Source organism: Octopus sinensis, linkage group LG27, assembly GCF_006345805.1.
Source record: "Octopus sinensis linkage group LG27, ASM634580v1, whole genome shotgun sequence".
Taxonomy (NCBI): Eukaryota; Metazoa; Mollusca; class Cephalopoda; order Octopoda; family Octopodidae; genus Octopus; species Octopus sinensis.
The window spans coordinates 20927511-20942510 of NC_043023.1; the positions used below are offsets into that span (position 1 = coordinate 20927511).

Genomic DNA, 15000 nt, shown 5'->3' on the forward strand with positions numbered 1-15000 from the left:
CTTGGCGTATAGGTTCCCCACCTGAATGGGACGCCGGTCCGTCACAGGTGAGCTGCAAGATGCAGGAGGAAAGAGTGAGAGAAAGTTGTGGTGAAAGAGTCAGCAGAAGTTCGCCATTAGCTTCTGTCGGAGCCGCGTGGAGCTTAGGTGTTTCGCTCATAAACACACACATCGCCCGGTCTGAGATTCGAATCCACGATCCCTCGACCGCGAATCCGCTGCTCTGATCACTAGGCTATGTGCTTCCACTGTGTGAGTGTGTGTGTGTGTGTGTGAGAGAGAGAGAGAGAGAGAGAGAAACTGACGTTGCTTGTCATGTATCCTTTCCGCCTACAACACCATCCCCCAATACAATTTCACGATCCAATCCCACTAATAACCCTAGTTATATTATGTATCATCATCATCATCATCATCATCATCATCATCATTCAACATCCGTTTTCCATGCTAGCATGGGTTGGACGGTTCGACCGAGATCTGACGAAATTACTACATTGTTGGCATTCTCTTTTCTCATCTAACTTTCATTACTTTTGTCAAGTGTTTGGCCCAGTGGTTAGGGCAGCGAACTCGCGGTCGTAGAATCACGGTTTCGATTCCCAGACCGGGCGTTGTGAGTGTTTATTGAGCGAAAACACCTAAAGCTGCTCTACGAGGCTCCGGCAGGGGATGGTGGTGATCCCTGCTGCACAACTTTCTCTCACTCTTACTTCCTGTTTCTGTTGTACCTGTATTTCAAAGGGCCGGCCTTGTCACTCTCTGTGTCACGCTGAATCTCCCTGAGAACTATGTTAAGGATACACGTGTCTGTGGAGTGCTCAGCCACTTACACGTTAATTTCACGAGCAGGCTGTTCCGTTGATTCGGATCAACCGGAACCCTCGTCGTCGTAACCGACGGAGTGCTTCCATCATATACACTAGCAGCTAATCCCGGTTTCACCCGGTCTTTTTGGATGTTGTGGCTATGATCGTTTTCGGTTAAGCATAATCTATAGTAGCATTTCTCAACCTTATCATTTCGGGTCCCCTGTTTCGATTGGAGCCTCAAGCTGTATGAAAATGTCCTGCCTTCATCCCGTCAGAAAACAGTTTCTTAGTAACTGGTTGTTTTAATGGCGGAAGAAAGAGGGAAATTCCATTAGAAAAGTTTTTATTGATTTTCTCAGTATGTATGGGGGCTAGGGAAAAAATACAAACTGCATTTCAATCTATGCACTCATCCCCACATGTGTGCCATTTTTCACACGAATCCACCCTGCTGTTTGGCTGTGAATCTCAAGACAAGAAAGAATACAACGATCGCCCATGTCCAATTTATATTATAGATAATACTCATCAATAAGCAAATTCTTGCTGTGGCCGTTTGGTTGGTTTTACCAAACCATTTGTACAGATAGATTCTTGTCGTTTTGTTGTGTTTGATATTTTATTATTGATAGTTGTTCCATTATATTTCCTATATTTGATATGAAAATAGTGGGTTGTCCGGAAAGTTCGTGCCGATTTTTAAAGGAAAGAAAAAGGTCAATCAATACCTACCATTACATTTTTAATCAACCAAATATGAACCATTTTGTTGCACAATGCGTCTCCATCTTTCCTTTAACTTGAAAATACCCTCTTCCCAGAATTGAGGTGGTTTCATGGCAAAGAATTCATCAAGGTATCTTTTTACGTCATCCAAGCAATTGAAATTTTTACCATTCAGACTATACTGCAGAGACCTGAAAAAGTGGAAATTCGAAGGAGCAATATCTGGTGAATATGGAGGGTGGGGTAACACATCCCAGCCGAGCTGCAGCAATTTTTGTCTGGTTCCCAACGCATCAAGTATCGGAAATGAACTTTCTTATCTTCCATTTTAAAGGGTTAGAGAATTAACACAGATTATAGGAACATAAACCTTCTTCCACGAAAAGATAGCTTAAACTGTACTCTAAATGGAGGTGTAGTCAAATCTTATTTTATGAACTCAACCATGTTCTAAAATAATTCGAAAGTTAAGCTAGTATAAATCGGCACGAACTTTCCGGACAACCCTATATATATATATATATATATATATATATTGGGTTGTCCGGAAAGTTAGTATATATATATATACTCGTTTACTCTTTTACTTGTTTCAGTCATTTGACTGCGGCCATGCTGGAGCATCACCTTTAGTCGAGCAAATCGACCCCGGGACTTATTCTTTGTAAGCCCAGTACTTATTCTATCGGTCTCTTTTGCCGAACCGCTAAGTGACGGGGACGTAAACACACCAGCATCGGTTGTCAAGCAATGCTAGGGGGACAAACACAGACACAAACATACATATATATATATTATATATATATATATATATATATATATATATATATATATCTATATATATACATATATACGACAGGCTTCTTTCAGTTTCCGTCTACCAAATCCACTCACAAGGCATTGGTCGGCCCGGGGCTATAGCAGAAGACACTTGCCCAAGATGCACACACAGTGGACTGAACCCGGAACCATGTGGTTGGTAAGCAAGCTACTTACCACACAGCCACTCCTGCGCTATATATATATTATATATATATATATAGATATATATATATACATATATATATATATACGAAATAATGAAAGAATGGAGTCGAACGAAGATTAACCATTCCTAAACGAATTTTCCATGCTAGGAAATTCATCACCTACATATATATATATATATATATATATATATATATATATTATATATATATATATATATATATATATGTGTTACCCCACCCTCCATATTCACCAGATATTGCTCCTTCGAATTTCCACTTTTTCAGGTCTCTGCAGTGTGTGTGTGGTGTGTGTGTGATACGAGGGGAGAGGGCTGAAAACTTCTTGGCTTTGGGTAAAAGGATATATAAGTGGATCAGTTAAGATTTTATTCTCAGACTCGCATGCTTATTGCAGTGGCCCTTCAATTTTTCTAATCCCTGCAAAAGAACTCAGAAGGTTGGGACTCCAACCACACTTTTCGTGATACCCTTAAAGTCAGGAATTTAAGCTACTATAAACCGGCAAGAACTTTCCGGACAACCCAATATTGTTTTGTTAATCTATAAGATGTATTTGTGTAAGCTTGAACTCATCGTTATATACTTCATCATTTGTAGTACTCCTTTAAGCTCTCCCTGAAGAAGAAGGATAGGCTCTCTAGCAGGGTCGTTGCTAGTTACCTATCCGATTTAGGCGCAAACCTTCACCATCCAAATGGAGAGGATGTGACCCCACTGGACCTCATCGATAACCCAAATCTGAAAGAAAAAGTAAAAGCCCTTTTACGACCTCAGTAAGTATCCCGTGGCAACGGAAAGATAAACAAGTATATTTTTTATTTTGTATATAATCGTTTCTATGTTCGTTTAATTATAAATCTGTCAATATATTATCCTGTCACTAACGTCGTGACCCAGGATCACATAGTGAGATTTATCTGTCTAGCAGCAGTGTTTCCTATAACCTCCCAGTCAGTTATTATCATGTAAGCTCCCATGATAAAATAATCTACGAACACACACTAACACTCTATATATATATATATATATAGGATGAAGTCCCTTTCTCTACAGAAAAGGATTCCATCAAAAAGCGTGGCAGTATATTAAAAAAACCTTTACGGTTGAAGTATAAACATCGTATAATTAAGGGCTAAAGAAGGTTATTCTAAAGCCAATACACTGATTTATCCACTTATAATCCACTTGTTACAGGAAAACTGAACTGAAAGCGGGCAACTAACCTTTAGAAAATTTAAATTTCGTTATCTCTATATTGAATCAATTTTGGAATTAATCCTATAAAGGATACATTCTTCGTCGGTAGAGCTTACGAGGGAATATAAATAAAATACTCACATGCCATTATGGAAAAAGCAGAAGCTAAAAACACAACTACATTTCTTTAGCCCTTAATTATAAGATATATATATATATAGTTGTAGTAACAGAAAAGAGGAATTTCAGTTGTCCCCACGTGGTGGATTGTAATGTATATAAGAAATTAAAAAAGGAAAATACGCACACTTACATTTTTTTTTCTAGTTTCAGCTCAGAGCTGCGGCCATGCTGATGCACCGCCGTTTTGCACTACACTGTTATTACGAAAAACCTCGTCTAATATGTGGCACTTGGTGAAGAATGGAGTTTGATATAGCTACTCTCATTTGAACCTCTTGCCGTGAGGTAGGTTCATCTGGGACTCTCGACAGGAAGATGTCCAACTTTGATTTAAAAACCGCTACATCTACTTTGTGCAAGTTCCTCAGACTCTTTGGGAGAATATTAAAAAGCTGTGGGCCCTTGAAACCCAGGCTGTTTCAGAAGCTGGTCCTGAAGCGTAATGGCATTGCTGGGATCTTTGGCACTATGCAGTGTCGTCCCGTTCTAGCACTTGTGTAGCTTACAATGCCAAAATTTGGCACAATTCCTTCCAGGATATCCAGACATATATTACTGCATACCTCTCCCGTCTTCTCTCCAGGGAGTAGAGTCTTAGCTGTTTCAACCTTTCCCAGTAGCTGAGCTGCTGCAAAGAGACGATCTTCTTTGTGAATCTTCTCTGGATTGCTTCAAGGTCCGCTGTTAATTTCATACTGGTGAGTGACCATAGCTGTGAACAGTAATCCAGGCGGCTGAGGAGGAATGTCCGCCAGAGGACCATCATGGTTTCCTTATCTCTGGTTCTGAATGTTCTTAGGATCCACCCAGCCAGTCGTCTGCACTTTGTCGCCATCCTGGTAATGTGCACTTGGAAAGAGGTATCCTCACTCATGTCGATACCCAGGTCCCTCACAGACTTTGGCTCTGGAATTGAAATTCCCTGTGGACCGGTGTATCCTGTAAGTTTAATATTCAGTTTTGGATGCTGGTAGCGCAGGGACTTCAACTTTTCAGCATTAAACTGCATATTATTATCCACAGCCCATCTGTAGATTGAGTCCAACTCCTGCTGCAGGTGTGCAACATCGCTGGGGTTCTGTATTTTCTGCGAGACTTTCGTATCGTCTACATAGCTTGCCAGAGTGGCTATCCGGGCATTTGAGGGCATATCTGAGAGGGCCACTATAAAAAGCAGTGGTCCCAAGACAGTGCCCTGTGGAACATTGCTCACTATTTGTGTGTTCATAGAGGTGGCTCCATTAACCACTACATGGTTATAATGATGTATCGACCGGTTTCGCAATCGCTATTCATGATATAATGCTTAATTTATATGAATATATATATATATATTAAAATTTTTTTTATATAATATAAAATGAGTTACCTAATAGTGGTTTTATCTCTAATTTAATTTATATATATATATTATATATATATATATATATATATATATATATATATATATATATATATATAAATAAATTAGAGATGAAACCACTATCGGAAACTCATTTACTTATTACTTATATTATATTTAACTTTTTTTATAATTTTTGGTTAGTTGAAAAAAGTTTAAAAATTTAAAAATTAAAAGTTTTAAATATAAAAATATAAAAATTTATAAATATAAATTTTTAAATTTCAAATTTTAATAACTTAAATTTTAAATTTCATATTATATATATATATATTGTATATTTTATTAATTATATTTATTTTTTTGATTTATATCTATCACTGTTTGAGTTGCCTAATAGTGGTTTTATCTCTAATTTAATTTATATTTATACTGTGAAATTTGATTTAATCCTAAATCAAATTTTTCCCTGTAAGTTTGAATATACTCCCTATTATTATTATTATTATTATTATTATTATTATTATTATTATTATTATTATTATTATTATTATATATATATATATATACTAGCAGTATCGCCCGGCGTTGCTCGGGTGTGTTTCGACCCTTTAGAATTGGAATTTTTGAAAAGTAAACGTTTTGCATTATGTAGCTTGTTATTCTCTTTAAGTGAACATTTTTCCGGTTGAAATACACCAATAAATGGCGACACAGCAGTCAAAACATCGTAAAAAATAGGGGTTTTTATAGAAAAAGAAACACCTTTTTGATGTAAATAATTTTTGGTGTTAACATGGTCCGATTTGAATTTTTTCCTCTACGGAAGGAAGAGCAAGCCTTCTTCTATTATACTATCAATTTTGCAGGGTCTCGGAGGAGATAGTGTTAGTTGAAGGCTACCAAACCTGCCATACACAGACAACTTCAGCTTTATATATATATATATATATATATATATATATATATATATTATATATATATATATATATATATCTTTTACTCTTTTACTCTTTTACTCTTTTACTTGTTTCAGTCATTTGACTGCTGCCATGCTGGAGCACCACCTTTAGTCGAGCAAATCGACCCCGGGACTTATTCTTTGTAAGCCCAGTACTTATTCTATCGGTCTCTTTTTGCCGAACCGCTAAGTAACGGGGACGTAAACACACCACCATCGGTTGTCAAGCAATGCTAGGGGGACAAACACAGACACACAAACACACACACACACACACATACATATATGTATATACATATATACGACGGGCTTATTTCAGTTTCCGTCTACCAAATTCACTCACAAGGCATTGGTCGGCCCGGGGCTATAGCAGAAGACACTTGCCCAAGATGCCACGCAGTGGGATTGAACCCGGAACCATGTGGTTGGCAAGCAAGCTACTTACCACACAGCCACTCCATATATATGCATATATATATATGTATATATATATACAAACCAAGAACGTTATATAGACCTCCTTGACTCAAGTTAGAGAAGGGGTGCGTATTATAGACAAGGTTTAGGTTTTTCAGAGGTACAGCCCCCTAAAAATCCCCTGCGTATTATACTCAAGGGCGGACTATACTCGAGGATTTACGGTATATATACAAATGAACTTGTGTTCATATAATAATAATAATGAAATTATTGTATACAGTGCTCAGATGCACCACAACTTGTCAAAAGTGCGTATAAAGCATATGCAATAATGTACAAATGTCTGGAAAGTGAACAGTGTATGCTTGCATGTGTATGGAGGGGAGAAAATCAGGTGTAGTGTTGGCGAATCTCAGGAAGTATGGAAGTTTTGAAGGATGCAGTGCTCCGACAACTAACAAGGGATATCGGAAGTTTGTTCCATACTTCAGCAACTCTTAGCGTAAAAAAATGTTTCGGAAAGTCATGGGAGCTGCATTGGGGTCGATATAATCGACTTAATCCGTTTGTCTGTCCTTGTTTGTCCTTGTCCCCTCTATGTTTAGCCCCTTGTGGGTAGTAAAGAAATAGGTACTTCGTCTGCCGTTACGTTCTGAGTTCAAATTCCGCCGGGGTCGACTTTGCCTTTCATCCTTTCGGGGTCGATAAATTAAGTACCAGTTTTGCACTGGGGTCGATATACTCGACTTAATCCGTTTGTCTGTCCTTGTTTGTCCCCTCCGTGTTTAGCCCCTTGTGGGTAGTAAAGAAATATGTAATTATTAAAAGGAACCCTTCTGATGTATTCTTCCTCGTCATTGTAGAGTCTCGTGATATTCTGTATTCTAAACACGTACACAATGTAATCTTTATTATAAACGAAAGTTATTGTTGTGATGTGTTTGTATTTTGTTCCACAGATGCACATATTGTGAAGCTAACGCCCCTTCAAAATTCACACCATGTGGACATACTCTCCTGTGTCACGACTGTTATATCAACATTGCTTGTGAAAAATGCCCCACTTGTAAACAACGTATTGAGGGAAGTGGTAAGAATACTATTTAATAATCTGTCTGTTTGTCTCATTAACTTCATTTTCTTTATTACTCATATTCTTGAGTAGGAAGCTCTCCGTCGGTTACGACGATGAGGGTTCCGGTTGATTCGAATCAACGGAACAGCCTGCTCGTGAAATTAACGTGTAAGTGGCTGAGCACTCCACAGACACGTGTAGCCTTAACGCAGTTCTCGGGGAGATTCAGCGTGACACAGAGAGTGTCAAGGCCGGCCCCTTTGAAAATACATGTACAACAGAAACAGGAAGTAAGAGTGAGAGAAAGTTGTGGTGAAAGGGTACAGCAGGGATCACCACCATTCCCTGCCGGAGACTCGTGGAGCATTTTAGGTGTTTTCGCTCAATAAACACTCACAACGCCCAGTCTGGGAATCGATATTCTTGAGTATCAGTTCCTTTGTAACATTTCAGATATTTCCGAATGCAATAATAAGCGTTTGACAAGTTACATGTCTTGAATGAAGTTTGTGCAAGTATGGAGGACCCCGGGTATCACTTTCTATTCCACTTGCAGAGTATCTGGAAAGAAAGCTGGCTTATTAATAAGGGCTCCTCAGGTTGAAATATGCCCAAATATTTGCTGAATCAGATAGCATTCTGGTGAACAGTGTTGTCAGCTGTTAGAATTAAAGATTACCAGCGGCAACGTTCACCAAAGAGAGCAGGTGTATGTGTTACCTATTTCAAATGAGGTGTTGTGTGTTTGTGGCTATATGTCTTTTTTCAACTCCAACGGAGTTGACATTGAACTGTGCCATAGTAACCAGAGCCATAGTGATAAATCTGCCGGACGAGATAGTGAAGATGCCGATGACCGCTCGGTTCAAAGTCTCTCTTGACCAGAAATGGCCTGAACTCTTTGCATGAACACCACCCTTACATGGCCTTGCTTTTTGCTTTTTGAGCCAAAAAATTAACTTAACGTAACTTAACTTAACATAACTAACCAGTTGACCATTGGTGATAAGATGTCCTATAATAATGAAATACGGAGATGTACCTGCATAGCAAGTGATTTGATCTGAGATCGTGTGCTGAAACGAAAACAATTGCAGCGTGGAAGGTGTTTGTAAACCATTTAAGAAACACACAAAAGCCGTTCGATTCACTTCAACATTTAAGTTTAATTTGTCAAAATATTTTCGTCGCTTTAAGACCGCGACCTGTTCACTGCAGCACGGATTTTTGTCAGTGAACAGGTCGCGGATTTTAGCGACGAAAATATTTTGACAAATTAAACTTAAATGTTGAAGTGAATCGAACGGCTTTTGTGTGTTTCTTAAATGGCTTACAAACACCTTCCACGCTGCAATTGTAATAACGAAATAGATTATTATTAAATAATGTAGTTATACTATAAATATAAAACTTGGAAATATTAATTTCAGAGCCTCAAATGTCGAGAGGGGACGTACTGAAGACATCACAACAAGTTGGTGAGTATCTACGTCTTGCTTGTATATTCTTCTTGCGTACAATTTCAGATATATTGGAGAAGATGAGAAGAATTTTAGTTAGTGACTTCTAGACGTGAAAGAACAGTGTCTTGTCTTATGTGTAACACAGATACAGCGTGTCCACATTAAATTTGACAACTGTTTGTGTCTTTTTGTTTCTGAGATACCAGGATGTATTGATGAACAACTAATGAGAGTGGGCAGTATCATGATGAAAGGCGGTGAGCTGGCAGAAACGTTAGCGGTATTTCGTCTGCCGCTACGTTCTGAGTTCAAATTCAGCCGAGGTCGACTTTGCCTTTCATCCTTTCGGGGTCGATAAATAAAGTACCATTTACGCAATAGGGTCGATATAATCGACTTAATCCTTTTGTCTGTCCTTGTTTGTCCCCTCTGTGTTTAGCCCCTTATGGGTAATAAAGAAATAGGTATTTCGTCTGCCGCTACGTTCTGAGGTCAAATTCTGCCGAGGTCGACTTTGCCTTTCATCCTTTCGGGGTCGATTAAATAAGTACCAGTTACGCACTGGGGTCGAAATAATCGACTTAATCCGTTTGTCTGTCCTTGTTTGTCCTCTCTGTGTTTAGCCCCTTGTGGGTAGTAAAGAAATAGGTATTTCGTCTGCCGCTACGTTCTGAGATCAAATTCTGCCGAGGTCGACTTTGCCTTTCATCCTTTCGGGGTCGATAAATTAAGTACCATTTACGCACTGGGGTCGATGTAATCGACTTAATACTTATGTCTGTCCTTGTTTGTTCTCTCTGTGTTTAGCCCCTTGTGGGTAATAAAGAAATAGATATTTCGTCTGCCGCTACGTTCTGAGGTCAAATTCCGCCGAGGTCGACTTTGCCTTTCATCCTTTCGGGGTCGATTAAATAAGTACCAGTTACGCACTGGGGTCGAAATAATCGACTTAATCCGTTTGTCTGTCCTTGTTTGTCCTCTCTGTGTTTAGCCCCTTGTGGGTAGTAAAGAAATAGGTATTTCGTCTGCCGCTACGTTCTGAGATCAAATTCTGCCGAGGTTGACTTTGCCTTTCATCCTTTCGGGGTCGATTAAATAAGTACCATTTACGCAATAGGGTCGATATAATCGACTTAATCCTTTTGTCTGTCCTTGCTTGTCTCCTCTGTGTTTAGCCCCTTGTGGGTAATAAAGAAATAGGTATTTCGTCTGCCGCTACGTTCTGAGGTCAAATTCTGCCGAGGTCGACTTTGCCTTTCATCCTTTCGGGGTCGATAAATTAAGTACCACTTACGCACTGGGGTCGATATAATCGACTTAATCTGTTTGTCTGTCCTTGTTTGTCCCCTCTGTGTTTAGCCCCTTGTGTGTAGTAAAGAAATAAGCATCATGATGAAATATGTAGTTGAGTTAAAAGTTAGTTGACATTGACTGGAAGCAAACTGAAAATTGGAAAAGAGTTATTAGGATTATGGTGTACAAATACCGTGTCTCAAAATGACAGTATCATAGTTGCTGTGCAGTAATTTGTAAACATTGTGAAAGCTGTAAGCCACGACATGGGACTTATGCAATGGGGTCTACAGAGCCATGGGCAGTAGGTCTTCAGACGCGTCTGCAGTGGGGGTGATGTGATGCCACCCCACATCTTTGAATATGGTCTTAGGTTCAATTAAGATGATTATATGATGCTCCTGTAGATGGCGGTAAAACTCTGTATGTACACAGTTGCGGCTGGAAGGCCTTATACAAGGCAGCAGAATTCGGTTCCTTTCCATAACTTCAGAAAGAGACAGAAGTGGTTGTCAAAGTATTTTTATGACTTCCGCAGACCCAATTTTTAGCCTCGTAATTTCCCTGGTTTTAATCCCATGAATTATTAAGTATGGGTCACCCAGTGAGAAAGACACCATCTTCTCTGACTGCAACACGAAGGTTGGGCTGGTGGCCGAGACTAAGAAGGTGTTAAAAGATTTTCCAGGCACCATAGAGACACCTTCAGAGCATGGTGGAAGCTGAGAGAAATTGCTTTGAGTAACTTATTATTTTCTTGCCACCTCGAGTTGAAATGTTTTAACTTAATTAAATACTTTTATTTTTGAATACGTAATATTGTGCAATCTTCTCCTTTTATGCAAACTGACAAATTTAAACCAAGCCCCTTAAATAAGAAACGAAAGTCTAAACGAACAAAAGAACACAAAATACAGTTATCAAATGTTAATTAAATGAGAAAATTGCAACATTGTTAGATTATGGAAGATGTCTTAATTGAGAGAGTAAATTTAGGAAAGTTAGCCTATTTTTGTTGTGGACCTAAATTTGATGCTACTAGTGGGACCATGAGGGAAGGCATAAAAATGTTGGTCAAATGACTACTGATCACTAGTTGACTATTGATGATAGGAAAGTCTCACAATAACAAAATATAGATTTTTAGCAAAAGAAACTTTACAGTAATGTGCAAAACTTGGACATTTTTATTTTAGACACTCCAATGCTTGGGACGTTCCGGAAGATGTCACAGTCTGAGCCTTCTACATCACAGCCTGAGCGTTCTACATCACAGCCTATGCTTTCTACATCACAATCGATGCCTTCTACACCACAGCCCAAGCGGTCTACATCACAGCCCAAGCGGTCTACATCACAGCCTATACCTTCTACATCACAGCCTAAACCTTCTACGTCACAGCCGCCTAAGCGGACTACATCACAGCCTATGCCTTCTACATCACAGCCTGAGCCTTTTACATCACAGTCTGAGCGTTCTACATCACAGCCTATGCCTTCTACATCACAATCGATGTCTTCTACATCACAGCCCAAGCGGTCTACATCACAGCCTATACCTTCTACATCACAGCCTAAACCTTCTACGTCACAGCCTAAGCGGACTACATCACAGCCAATACCTTCTACATCACAGCCTGAACCTTTTACATCACAGTCTGAGCGTTCTACATCACAATCTATGCTTTCTACATCACAACCTGAGCGTTGTACATCAGAGCCAGATGGTGAGTAAAACATTGCAACACTTTTATTGACTTCCATCGGTTTTATCTTTAGTTCAGCTATTTTGTTTGACTGGGGACAGGTTTGATCCCTAATTTCCATTTGAGCTGTTAGCTGTAAAGTAATTCTGTTAGCGATGTTCCTGAAATATCATAAAATATCCTCCAAGGAAACGCAATAGAGTTAATATTGTCTTTATGGATTTTGATGTAAACAGGCGAATAAATGGGTGATGTTTTTGTTTGTTTTACATCATCATCATCATCATCATCATCATCATCATCATCATCATCATCATCATCATTTAACGTCCGCTTTCCATGCTAGCATGGGTTGGACGATTTGACTGAGGTCTGGCGAACCAGACTCCAATCTGATCTGGCAGAGTTTCTACGGCTGGATGCCCTTCCTTACCACCAACCACTCCGAGAGTGTAGTGGGTGCTTTTTTACGTGCCACCGTCACGGGGGCCAGTCAGGTGGTACTGGCAAAAGCCACGTCAGGCGGTACTGGCAAAAGCCACGTCAGGCGGTACTGGCAAAAGCCACTCACAACGTAACGGCAGACGAAATGCTTAGCGGTATTTCGTCTGCCGTTATGTTGTGAGTTCAAATTCCGCCGAGGTCGATTTTGCCTTTCATCCTTTCGGGGTCGATAAATTAAGTACCAGTTAAGCACTGGGGTCGATATAATCGACTTAATACCTATGTCTGTCCATGTTTGTCCCCTCTATGTTCAGCCCCTTGTGGGTAATAAAGAAATAGGTACTGGCAAAAGCTACGTCCAAATGGTGCTCTTTACGTGCCACCTGCACAGGGGCCAGTCTAGCGGCACTGGCGACGACCTCGCTCGAATGTTTTTGTCATGTGCCACCAGCACAAGTGCCAGTAAGGCGCCGCGGTAACGATCACGCTCGAATGGTGTGCTTTACGTGCCACCGGCACGAAGGCCAGCTTGTTGCTCTGGCAACGATCTCACTCGTATGGTACTCTTAGCGCTCCACAAGCAACGGATGTCGGTCACCGAGTTTGATTTCGACTTCGAATTTTGCTAATTCATTGATTACTTTTAAGCTACTTTATTAAATCTCAGAACGAGATGTAAACAGTAATCGCTGGACAATGTAAAGTATTATAGCCATCTCAATATATATATATATATATACTATATATATATATATCAATATTAGGGTAGCAAAAAATTCAATAGAAATTATTTTGCCACCAGCGGTCTAGTGAGAAAGAGGAAATAGTCAGAGACTATTAATAAATTCAACAACAATTGAGGAACGGCTATAATAGGCCGTTCGACCCACTAGAAATAGCAGCCAGGGCTCCAACCGCAAATAGTAGTAATTCCAAAATCAGAGGAAAAATTAAAAACATTTACCCTATTTCCTCTTTCTCACTAGACCGCTGGTGGCAAAATAATTTCTATTGAATTTTTTGCTACCCTAATATTGATTAATTGATAATTTTCTGATTAATTCCGAAATTGGATCGGCAGTTTATATTTGCTGCCGATAAGTTGGCGCGAGTACGATGATTTTGAAAATTTTAGGTCAGATATTACCGAGGCATGAAGGTAGCTGCCTCGTGTAATTTCTGTCCCTCCTGGCCCCTTTACTGATGAACGCGTTGGCCTTTGGAAGATTGACTTGATTAAGTTTAATTTAATTTAATCAGGCTGGTTACCATTAAAAAACGCTGAAACATGCATTGTCTAAAGAAGAACAGGGTAAATGTTTTTAATTTTTCCTCTGATTTCGGAATTACTACTATTTGCGGTTGGAGCCCTGGCTGCTATTTCTAGTGGGTCGAACGGCCTATTATAGCCGTTCCTCAATGTGTTATATATATATTATATATATATATATATATATATATATATCTAAAATATATATATATATATATAAATATATATATATGTAAAGTATAATAGCCATCTCAATATGGCTAACCACAAAGGGGGGTGGGGGTGTTACTGTAGCTTTTTAGCCCCAGGAGAATCAGCGTCTCCAGCTGGCTTTAGGCACACTTTCTGTGCACTTATGCTATTTGCAAAGGAGGTCATCCCTTTCTTGCAAATACCATAAGGGCACTGATAGTGTGCCTAAAGCCAGCTGGAGACGATGATTCTCCTGGGGCTAAAAAGCTACAGTAACACCCCCACCCCCCCCTTTGTGGTTAGCCATATTGAGATGGCTATAATACTTTACATTGTTAAGCGATTGCTGTTTTTGCTAAACCAGACGTCTTTTGTAATCTTACGATATAAAGCGTTCCAATTGTGACCACCCTGTCTTTTCTTTTTTTTTTTACTGATAATAAATCTACCATTCCATCCGCTACATAATGTCTACATCCAACAAGACTTTGGTTTGCTAATGAGATAACAGTTGCCTCTCTCTTTTTCCTTCTCTCTCTCTTTCTCCCTATCCTTGCTCCTGTCTGTTTGTCCTTCTCCCTCTTTATGATAGTTACTGACTGCAAATTTCAGTACAATAAATTATATTGTACTAGCAGTATCGCCCGGCGTTGCTCGGGTTTGTAAGGGAAATAACTATATAAGCATTTTTAGAGAGTTACTTCTCTTATAGATGCCAATTCGGGCTTTCTTAGCCATTTCTGTTTTGGTGTCTTCAAGCCATGAAGTCGTTCTAAAAGAACGCTGGTCTCCTTGACAACGCTTTACGACGTTGATTTCCTTACACTCCCTTCCCCACAGCTTCACGAGGGAGGAAAGAAGGGGGAGAAGCAACACAGGTGCAGGTGTGACCATGGACGCCAACTC

At 39.5% G+C, this 15000-nt stretch overlaps 1 protein-coding gene across 4 annotated transcripts in view; it reads left to right on the top strand.

Moving 5' to 3' along the window:
* LOC115225359 (E3 ubiquitin-protein ligase MIB2) overlaps positions 1-15000 on the top strand; it is a 64710-nt gene that overhangs the window by 41321 nt on the left and 8389 nt on the right. For 3 of the 4 annotated variants that reach the window (XM_036514403.1, XM_036514402.1, XM_036514405.1), the window contains 5 exons: positions 3146-3321; positions 7611-7741; positions 9157-9204; positions 11679-11856; positions 11902-12209. In XM_036514403.1, the coding sequence (XP_036370296.1) occupies positions 3146-3321; positions 7611-7741; positions 9157-9204; positions 11679-11856; positions 11902-12209 (841 nt within the window). The remainder of the gene's footprint in view (positions 1-3145; positions 3322-7610; positions 7742-9156; positions 9205-11678; positions 11857-11901; positions 12210-15000) is intronic. The other variant, XM_036514404.1, reaches the window with a different exon arrangement.